Source organism: Dunckerocampus dactyliophorus, chromosome 4 (assembly GCF_027744805.1).
Source record: "Dunckerocampus dactyliophorus isolate RoL2022-P2 chromosome 4, RoL_Ddac_1.1, whole genome shotgun sequence".
NCBI classification, from domain to species: domain Eukaryota; kingdom Metazoa; phylum Chordata; class Actinopteri; order Syngnathiformes; family Syngnathidae; genus Dunckerocampus; species Dunckerocampus dactyliophorus.
Window position 1 is genome coordinate 33,445,298 of NC_072822.1, and position 10,966 is coordinate 33,456,263.

At 42.4% G+C, this 10,966-nt stretch overlaps 1 protein-coding gene across 2 annotated transcripts; it reads left to right on the forward strand.

Moving 5' to 3' along the window:
* The first annotated feature begins 219 nt into the window (after positions 1 to 219).
* Positions 220 to 10,834, forward strand: LOC129180116 (tigger transposable element-derived protein 4-like). 2 transcript variants are annotated; one of them, XM_054774219.1, is made up of 4 exons: positions 348 to 480; positions 1,222 to 1,287; positions 5,374 to 5,712; positions 9,293 to 10,834. In XM_054774219.1, exons 3-4 carry the CDS (start codon positions 5,388 to 5,390, stop codon positions 10,822 to 10,824), a joined length of 1,857 nt encoding a protein of 618 aa, XP_054630194.1. In that variant the 5' UTR covers positions 348 to 480; positions 1,222 to 1,287; positions 5,374 to 5,387; the 3' UTR covers positions 10,825 to 10,834. The 2 variants fall into 2 exon arrangements, with proteins under 2 accessions (XP_054630193.1, XP_054630194.1); XM_054774218.1 differs by lacking the exon at positions 1,222 to 1,287 and having other exon boundaries at positions 220 to 480.
* Positions 10,835 to 10,966: the final 132 nt, after the last annotated feature.

The following is a 10,966-nucleotide window of genomic DNA, read 5'->3' on the forward strand; positions in this document are numbered from 1 at the left end:
TTTCACTCTGTGTGTAGTGAATCTGTATAATATACGTATTTCACTTTTTTAATTACACCACTGAAATAAATCCACTTTTTACAGATAGTATATCTTAACCAGCACCTCCACTGTACCTCTCGCACGTTTCTATCGTCTCCTGAGCCGTCTCCAACACCGCCTGCAGGTGGCAGCAGTGTGACGTCACGGACGACTTGGCTCACTCGTTAAACCGTCGAAGAAGAAAAAGACGGAAGTTGGCGAAGCTTCGAGAGTGTTGTCCTGTGTCGTGTGGCGTACTCGTTGCAAGAAAACTGTCGAAAATGTTTAAAGAGTTGGTGAAGGAGCGACTCATGGCGGCGGCTGATGAAATATTCGCGCTGTTTGAAAGAACGATCGCGTCGTACGAGGAGGAACTTTCTCGAACAAGAGAGGAGAACGAGCGGCATCGACAACAACTGGAAGCTGTTTGCAAGCCTCAAATTGTGTTACACGTTGAGGGTATGTTTACATGTTCACTAACCTGCTGACTTTAACACCACATCATCTTAAACAAGGTCAAGGATACCCTTATGTGCTCATTCTGAAGGCTGTGTTCTCCATTTGTGGATTTGGTGAACATATTTGGAAGATTCTAATCCAGATAAAGGAGGTCCGCTAGGGACGTGTCACCGCTACCAGCTCTTCATGCTCTAAAATCGACACTTTTGATACTTGGGTCATTAGAGGTCATGTTTGTGTAAAACGTTTATCTGTTGAAACGATGACCATTCGTAAACGGAGTCTTGTGTAAATTAAGAATAAGGTTTTCATTCTTAAAATAGTTCTCACTGATTAATTAATGATTTTGTTATTTTGCTTTTTTTTAATTGTTGAAAATACAATTTGCGCATGTTTTTTTATGATTTTGTCTTCCGATTTTTCAGTTGTGTATTAGTGTTGACTAAATTGTAAACCACCCTGCTTTTTCAATATATTTCAGGGTTTACAATAAACAAATACATTACTGAAATTAATTATTGAATTATTAATATATTTAAATTAATTATTTGATTCAAACATTTAATACATAATTCAATGTCTTGTATTTTTTATGCTATGATATGAAATACACTACTTTTTAAAAATGTATCAGACACATACTGTACGGGGAATTTGCATAAAGTGGTATCGAATGGGTATTGCCTATGCCAGTGTGAATTGTACTCGGTGCCAGATTGGTCCACATCTTGTGTGTTGCAGCAGGGCGTGGGGCAGATCGATCCAACGATCGCCTCCACAGCAGGCATCAGATACTTCCGTGATAAGGTCAATATTTTTCATTTCTCGTCTTTGTTTATTTTTGTTGTGTTCATATTGCTCCTTTGTTGTGACTGTCATATTTGAACGCTCAAGTGTTTGGAATGGAATGTTTTCCCCACTCCTTTCACTTGGAACAAAAGACACCCTTTTTAATTAATCACACACGCACAAATGGTTGCATTATGAGTCACCCTTTCTGTCTGTCTGCTGGCTGAGATGCCCGGCCCCCTCGCCAAGGATTGGTTGAAACCAGATCAAACCAATACACCAACAAACAGTTAAGGAAGTTTCCTGATCATTTGGACCGCCTCCACAGCAGGAATATGAGGAAGAGATACTCGGTTTCACTTTAGAGGTCACTTGGACCTCGCTAAACCTTGGTTGGTGGGCTGGGTGTTCTCTCCGGCGCTGGCATTACAATTGCTTGTATGTACTCCTTTTAATATGACATTGTAACGATTCGTAACTCGTCCGTTTTATACACCGGAGACGGCACAATAGCAGGGAAAACACTCGGTCAGGAGAGTCTGCGCGCTGAGTTTCGCTCGTATACCTCCGCGCCTACCACGCCTTTGTTTACAAAAGTGCGGCCCAGGGGCCATTTGCGGCCCTCGGCTGTTTCTTTTAAAAATAATTATTTTTAGAATTTTTTTTCGTAATTACGAGAAAAAAAATACTAAGATACTAAGAAAGATTACATTTTTAAAAAAGAAATTGAAATAAAAAAGCAGCAAAAAACGAGGAAAAACAGCTGTAATTTTATGAGAACAAGCAAAATATTAAGAGAAAAAAGTCATATTCCAACAAGAGAAAAAGTCGTAATTTTGCAAGAATAAACTCGTAATATCATGAGGAAAAATAATGTCATTTTAGTAGCATAGAATGGAAATATCTCTTTAAGAGAAACAAATGAAAAATAAAACAGCTGTAATTTTACTAGAATAAGTCAAAATATTAAGAGAATTTTTTTTTTCTGATGACAGAAAAGTCATATGAAAAACTTATGAGAATGAACTTGTAATATATTATTATGTTTATTTTTTTCAAGTTGTAATATGAGAAACAAAATAAAGTGGTAATCTTGGGGAAATTAGATAAGGGAAAAAAGTTAGAATATTATGGCAATAAAGTCATAATATTATGAGACGAAAATTTATGAAGATTATTTAAGAACAAATTTGGAAAATGGAAAGAAAAACAGCAAAAATGGGGGGAAAAAGAGCAAAGACAAAAAATTCATACTTGTAATCCACTTTTTTACCTATATGACAAAGCTGAGATGAAATGTATGTAACTTTGGACGCCCCTGGTTTACGTTGTCAACGCTGCTTACGAGTACTTCCGCCAGACAGGGTGGTGAGTGTGTAGACTCTGGTGCTTTGGAGATCTCAGCGACGGGTCGAAGATTGGCGATAAAAACGCTGGCCCTGTGAAATCCAATCCAAACGCTTTTGTCGAGTGTAAGATGTTAAACCAGGACCGATATGAGCAAAATAATAACTGCAAATCTGCACAAGACGCTGGGCATCGCTGTGTGTACGCGTCACCATCTTGCTCTACTGTAGGCCTTCTATTAAACACACATGTCATATTAACAGAAATAAGGCTGAATTTTTAACAAAATAGGCTACTTATAACAAAAACAAAGACATTCTGTGTAAAAATGTATGCTCAGCAGAAGCCGCGGGCAACTCCATGTAATCAGATGATTAGACTGCGAGAATAGAGTCACAATAAAGGAAAGAAAATGTAAATACTATAAATTATTATTATTACTATTCTTATGCTTTTTTTTCTACTTTTTCTTATCTCTCCTATCTTGCCTTGTTTGTTTTATTTATCTATCCCAACCTATCTAAAATATTATGGAAATAAAGTCAATTCTGGAAAGAAAATTTACAAGAAGAAAGTTGAAAAAGTTAGAAAAAAAAACAGCTGTAATTTTACGAGATCAAAGTGAAAATATGAAGAAAAAGTCATATCATAAGGAGGAAAAAAAGTGGTAATTTTACAAGAATAACCTTGTAATACTATGAGGAAAAATAATGTCATTTTAGTAGCATAGAATTGGAATATTAAAAAAAGCCTTTTTGTCATGTTATGTTATGAGAAACAAAGAAAACAAATTGAAGTTGTAATTGTTGGAAAAATAGGTTGAGGAAAAAGTCATAACATTATTGGGGTTAAAGCCATAATATTACAAAAAGAACATTTTTAAAGATGATTTAAGAAGAATGTTAAAATACTTGGAAAATTGAAAAAAAAAACCTGCAAAAATGGGGGAAAAGACCTATCAAGATACTAATAATACACTTTTTCACTGATACGACAAAGCTGAGCTGCGTTTTTTTCTTGAAATATATGCAACTTCTAAGCATATCTACGTGTGTTGCTTTACAAAATATCAAAGCAGCAAAGTTGCAACCAGACTTGACCTCTGAATATGTATGTATGTATGTACTGTACATACATACATACATACATACAGTATGTACAGTACTTTATTAATCCCACAGCAGGGAAATTCACTTGTTACAGCAGCAAGCAAGATACGCAAGTAAAGAATACATAGTGACATAGTGAATACAACATGGTTCAAGTGGTGCAGGTGTTGTAGAGCCTGACAGCGGTCGGTATGAAGGACCTGCGGAACCTCTCCTTCTTACACCGTGGGTGTAACAGTCTGCTGCTGAAGGAGCTGCTAAGGGAACCCACAGTGTCATGTAGCGGGTGAGAGGTGTTGTCCATGATGGACGTCAGCTTAGCCAACATCCTTCTCGACGACTCTGGCCCTTCTTGTAGAGGGCGTAGGTGTTGACGGACCAGTCCAGTTTGTTGTTAAGGTGAACACCCAGGAATTTGTAGCTGTCTACCAACTCTGTGTCCGCTCCCTGGATGTTCACCGGTGTGAAATGGGATGTTTTCCTCTGGAAGTTAATGATAATTACTTTTGTCTTGCTGGTGTTGAGTTGTAGCTGGTTAAGCTTACTCCAGCTGACAAAGTCCCTGATGACCGTCCTGTATCACCTGACCTGTTATGGAGAGGGGAGTAGAGCATGGCTGGGATGGGGATGTGGGGGTGAAGAGTGGTGAGGGTGGGGGTTGAGAGGGGAGTGGTGAGGGGGGGGGAGGAGTGCGCTGGTGGGGGTTGGGTCTTGAGGGTGGCAGGTTGAAGAGTGGATGGGGAGGTGGGCTGTCCCGGGAAGGTGTGAAAAGGGGGCTGGGTGGGTAGAGGGGCAGACTCAAATCTGTTGAAAAACAGATTGAGTTCATCTGCCCAGATCTTGTCCCCACTGGCTCGGTCTCTCCCCACTCCTTTGCCATGGCCTGTGATGGTCTGCAGGCCTCTCCAGACTTCCCTGGCATTATTCTGCTCCAGCCGCTTCTCCAGTTTCCTCCTGTAGCAGTCCTTCCCCTTCCTGATCTTATGCCGGAGTTCCCTCTAGACTCTGCACAGCTCCTCCTTGTCCCTCGAGTTGAAGACCCTTTTCTTCTTGTTCAGCATGGCCTTAATCTCAGAGGTCACCCAGGGTTTGTTGTTGGGAAAACACCGCACCAACTTGGAGGGCACAGTGTTCTCCACACAGAAGTTGATATAGTCTGTGATGCAGTGCGTCATGCTGTCAACATCACTGCCATGGGGACTACAGAGCGCTTCCCAGTCTGTTGTCTGGAAGCAGTCTCTGAGCCTAGCACTGCTCTCCTCAGACCACTGCTTCACAGGCCTCTTCACAGGGGGTTGTCTATTCACTACTGGAGTGTAGTCTGTGACGAGATGGACGAGGTTGTGATCAGAACGACCCAGCGGGGGCAGGGGGGATGAGGTGTATGCATCCTTGATGTTTGCATACAGTTATGTATATGAATATGTATCAAAAAAGACTGTATATAGCAAAAACAAAGACATTCTATGTAAAAATGCATGCTCGGCAGCAGCCGTGGGCACCCCCGTGTAGTCAGAAAGGTACAATCTTGATCACATGACATTTTCATATGATTCGACTTCGAGAATCACACTCCTCCGAATCGACGAGTCGAATATCCTCAGACAAACTGAGCTGAAGTGTGTTTGTGTCACTTTGTGTCCCACAGACATCCATCAGCCGATGGGTCGTCAAGAATGTCCTCCTCAGTGGCAGGGAAGGAGCTCCACTTTTGAGCAGGAGGATCCACAGCCCCCACGCGTTAAGGAGGAACCAGAGGAATTCTGGACCACTCAGGAGGGAGAGTGTCTTCTCAGACCAGCGGAGGCTGATCTCACCACGTTGCCACTGACTGGTGTCTCTGTGAAGACTGAAGACCAGGAAGACAAACCACCGGAGTCCTCACAGCTTCACCACAGTCACATGACAACAAAAGCAGAAGATGGAGGCCACCCCTTGAAGAGTCACACTGGCACCAAACCATTTGAATGTGCCAAAAGGCAGGCAGGTAAAGAACGTTTCACCTGCTCAGTTTGCGCTAAAAGCTTTACGTATAAGTGCAATTTGAATTTCCACATGCAGTCACACTATCAAAAACCTTTTAGTTGCTCCATTTGCGAAAAAAGATTCACTCAAAAGGCAAATATGATCACACACATGCGAACGCACACCGGGGAAAAACCTTTCAGTTGCTCGATTTGCGGCGAAAAGTTTGCTCAAAAGGTCAACATGCTGTCACACATGAGGACGCACACCGGGGAGAAACTTTTCAGTTGCTCGGTGTGCGACAGACGATTCTCCCGAAAGGCCAACGTGGTCACGCACATGAGAACGCACACGGGGGAAAAACCTTTCAGTTGCTTGGTGTGCGGCAAGCAGTTCTTCCAAAAGTCCACCATGGTGTCGCACATGAGAACGCACACGGGAGAAAAACCTTTCAGCTGCTCAATTTGTGGCAAGCGTTTCTTCCAGAAGTCAAATATGGTTTCGCACACGAGAACGCACACGGAAGAAAAACCTTTTAACTGCTCGGTTTGCGAGAAGAGATTCACTCAAAAGGCGTACATGCTCGCCCACATGAAAAGGCACGCGGGGGATGTGACATTTTCCTGCTCGTTCTGTGCCCAAACGTTCACTCGGGGCGCCGATTTGACGGCGCACATGTCGATGCACGGCAGGGAATAAAAGCTTGTTGTTGTTGGGTTTTTTTATCAGTCGCTGTAAATGGAGGTACTTTAGTACCTCGCATAACGTAAACCTCCTTTTACGTAAATTTCACCGAACGTAAAGAATTTATGTCAATTTTTCACATCGTATTACGTAAGGAATTCCATATAACGTAAAGCGTCAAGTCCGTGCAAGCGACAGAGAGACTAACAGAGTACACTTGGAGACGCCTTCTGGCTTCACGCTCTTATTAGCTGAATATCGGGGCACGGCCTACGCTCTCATCTCATTGGCTGATTATCGGGGCACCGCCTACGCTCTTATCTCATTGGCTGACATATCCAGCGCGTCCAAGTTTGTATGTGAGCTCCCTTCCTCATCTTAGTCGCCCTTAAACTAGTTTGCACTCATTGAAATCGCTTCTTAATTTGTTTACTTTTATTTGTGTTAAAATGACCGTAGTCTTGGGCCCTAAACCAAGTGTAAGTGGTAAAAAAAAAGGGAAAAGTTGTCGATCGAAAAGAAACAGGAAGTTATGCGGAAATTCTGACGCTTCATGCTCTCATTGTCTGATTATCGGGGCACAGCCTACGCTCTCATGTCATTGGCTGACTAATCCAGCGCATCGGTGTGTTTATGAGAGACATGCTGCTCTGTTCCTCATTGTAGTCGCCCTTAAACTAGTTCGCACGCATTGAAATCTCTTTTTAATTTGTTTACTTTTCTTTGTGTTAAAATTACCGGAGTCATGGGTCCTAAACCAAGTGTAAGTGAGAAGAAAAAAAGGGAAAAGTTGTCGATCGAAACAAAGCAGGAAATGATCCAGAAGCATGACGGTGGTATGAAATGAAGTGATGTTGCTAGACTATACGGCCGTTTCCCATCGACCATTATACCTTATTTACCTTATTTTATATTGGAATGTTACTCTACTATGTTTATGCTGTTTTCTTATATTTTCCCACCATATTTGGTGGACTTTGAATATTTTGAAGGCCCAAAGGTGTGAGTTTGGGAAGATCTTGGAACGGATTAGACTTTTTACATGTATTTTACACTTCGTATAACATAAAATCCCTATATCATAAAGGTTCTTGGAATGGATTATTTACGTTGTAGGGGCGTCCACTGTATTCTACATTAGAATCACAGTCATCCTTATTAGCCAAGCATGCTAAAAACACAAGGAATGTGTTGTTGATCTTAATCTGGCACTCTGGGACAGTGTTTCCCAACCTTTGCTGAGCCAATTCCCATATTTTACATGAGCTCATTCGATTCATCTCATGGCTCTCCACCAAGCGAATGCTAACCTGGCAGTCGCGACTCGAAAAAAAAGTCAAGAACCACTGCTGCTTAATTGGTTCCAGATCCGACACGATAGGATTCAATGTTAATAAATTTAATATGTTTGTAGTTAAAGCATAGAAAACCTGTTTTGAACATTATTAGAGCCCTGTAGACATGGCATAACACCCCTATAGTCACCTTTACACTCCTACTGTTTTATTGTTTACAACAAATCGCAACTCTTATGCTGCAGGGACTCGAGGCGGCCGCTACCTAGCGAACTAACCAGTTAGCCTCAAATGTATTTCTTCTAAACATAAGAAGCCAAAAACTTACCACTTCCACACGCGATGGGAGGAGAACTTTTTTTCACACTATCTTGTGGGACATGGCATGGCTGACTTCATGCAGTGTTAACATAATGCAATGGAAGGTAATGTCTCATCATTGTTTTGTGTCATTACTGCCGCCTAGTGGCCAAAATAATACATGTCACTTCCGGTATGTTTTGACTAACTAGATCATAGTCTACCACAAACAGCGATTATTTATTAATCAAGTCATTTCTGAAAAAACATGACAGGGCGATAATCAAACCGCGATATTGCGAGGGACGACTGTAATGCATGTCAATAATACACGTACTCTATTTGATTATCTTAATATTACTGACAAAAAAATATTTAGGTATTTTAATTTTATTATTATTAATTTAAAAAAAACGTGAAAAATATGTGTATTTTATTTTTTATGACTTTATTTAGTATTTTAATTATTATTGTTAAAATGTTTTAAACATTTTTTTCTTATTTAAATACATTTTTATTTTCTTCAGTTGAAGATACAATCAAACCTGTCTTAGCGGCCACCTGTATAGAACGGCCACCTACCTATAGCGGCCACTGAAAAATCCCCCCCGCAGAAAATTTACGTGTTATGGACCCTGTGTATAGCAGTCACCTGTCTAATGCGGCCACCCATTTTGTCTCCCTTGGTCAATATCTGACCGCATATAGCGGCCAAAATACCGACTCAAGTAGAAGCTTCATGCACGAAAAAGTTTCGTTTTTCAATCAATGAAGCCGTCGTGTGTAGACTTTAATTACTGAGTCCTAGCTCAGTCACAATCATTCACAAGATCCACACAAACTGTCAGTTGTTCCACATAAAAAAAAAGCCGTCTTCTTTGGAGCGTGTAGCAGGCAGTGACACCGTTTATTTCCTGGTGTGAGACAATGTGCACTGGTCAATACTGTAATGTCGCTTGTTGTGGGGAAGGAGAGACTCACGTCGCCGATGCACTTTAATGGCTTTATTAACAGCGGAGAACACTGCAGGACTTTACATCCACGCCAACATCCACACACTTCCCAACTCTCTTGACACTCACAGTTAGCACTCAGCCTAGCTCTCCTGCTCGTGACGTCACACCGTCACTTCCCGTCACTTCCTGATGAACTAAAGCTGTAATGACACTCTACCGTATATATAGCCCACGAGTATAGAGGGCGCTATTGAGCCATTATTCTATCCACTGTTAGAACAAGTGGAATCACAACAAATAAACCTGTTACATACACACCCATTCAAAGTTAACAAGTCTGCAAATTGTTCAATGGCTTCTAACGCAGTGAAGTCGCATGGAGGTCGGAATCAACTCTCACTACAGAAGAAGATTGAGGTCATCAGGATGCATGACAAGGACAAGTTGAGCGCCCGTTCCATCGCCGAGAAGCTGTCTATCCAAGGTCATCGATGCGGGAGGACTCAAATTCTGAACATTCTCAAGCGCAAGAAGGAGTGGATTGAGGAGTTTAAAAGCAACATGCCACTCGACCGCAAGAGGAAGGTCAGGAAGACAGCAAATGATGAGCTCAATGCCATCCTCTACGAGTGGTTTAAGGACAGTAGGGCTCGGCAGCTCCCTGTGAGTGGACCTCTTCTGCAGGAGAAGGCAAAGGAGATAGCAACCCAGCTCCAACTCGATGAATTCAAGGCATCCAATGGCTGGTTAGACGCCTTTCGTCGGCGTCACAACATTATCTTCAGGAAGATGAATGGAGAGAGTGGGTGCGTGGAGACCGCAGTAGTTGACGACTGGAAGCAGAAGCTGCCGGATCTATGTGACGGCTATGCCCTTCGTGACATATACAACATGGACGAGACAGGGCTGTTCTACAGGACATCCATCGACTCCACACTGCGTTTTAGAGGGGCAGACTGCTCTGGCGGGAAGCGGTCGAAGGAGCGCATCACCCTGATGCTTTGCGCAAACGCCCTCGGGGAGAAAGAGCCAGCGATGGTGATCGGAAAAGCAATCAAGCCGCGTTGCTTTGGGAAGATCGACCGGAAGGATCTGCCTGTCGACTATCACGCTAACAAGAAGGCATGGATGACCAGCAATCTCTTTGAGATGTTCATGAGGAATCTCAACAAGAAGATGCAGCGGCAAAGTAGGAAGATTGTGATGCTCCTGGATGATGCTCCTTGTCACCCACACCTGCAGCTGTCAAACATCAAGCTCGTATTTGTACCACTGAACACCACCTCTATCACCCAGCCAATGGACCAGGGCATTATCCAAGCAGCAAAGCTAAAGTTCCGCAAGCGGCAGCTGAGAAGCATCGTACATCAGATGGAACAGGAGCCGAGCCTGACAGCACCAGAACTCATGAGAAACACAGACATCCTCAAGGCCATCTACTGGGTTGACAGAGCGTGGAAGGACACCAGCCCTGAGACCATCCAGAAGTGCTTTACCAAGTGTGGTGTCGGCCCTCGGGACTTTGAGGCAGGGGCAGAGCAGGTGAAATCAGAGGAGCCAGGAGATGAATTGGATGCCATGTGCCAGAAGGAGTTGAAGATGTCCTTAGAAGAGTTGGTGGGGATTGATGAATTGCTGGCGACTACCGATCAGAAACTAGAAAACAACACAGACAATGGAGATGACAGTGACGAGGAGGAACCCCAACCCAGCCAACAGGAGCCAAATCTGATTAGTTTTTCAGAAGCATTCAGGAGCCTTGAACAGATTAAAACATTGGCAGTCAGCAAGGGATGCATTGAGATGCTGGATAGGTGCACCGACTTGGAGGAGGCAGTACAGAGGGAGTGTCAGCGTCAAAAGCAGGCGGCAATGTTTGATTTTTTCAAGAAAGTTTAAGATCAGCACTCACAGATGATAGATTTATTCATATTCATCATTTGAGAAAAACGTGTACAGTAGTTTACAATTGAAATTTGTTCAAAAATAATAATAAACACATTTGAAACAAGAAACATGTACTGTAATAATGTTTTAAATG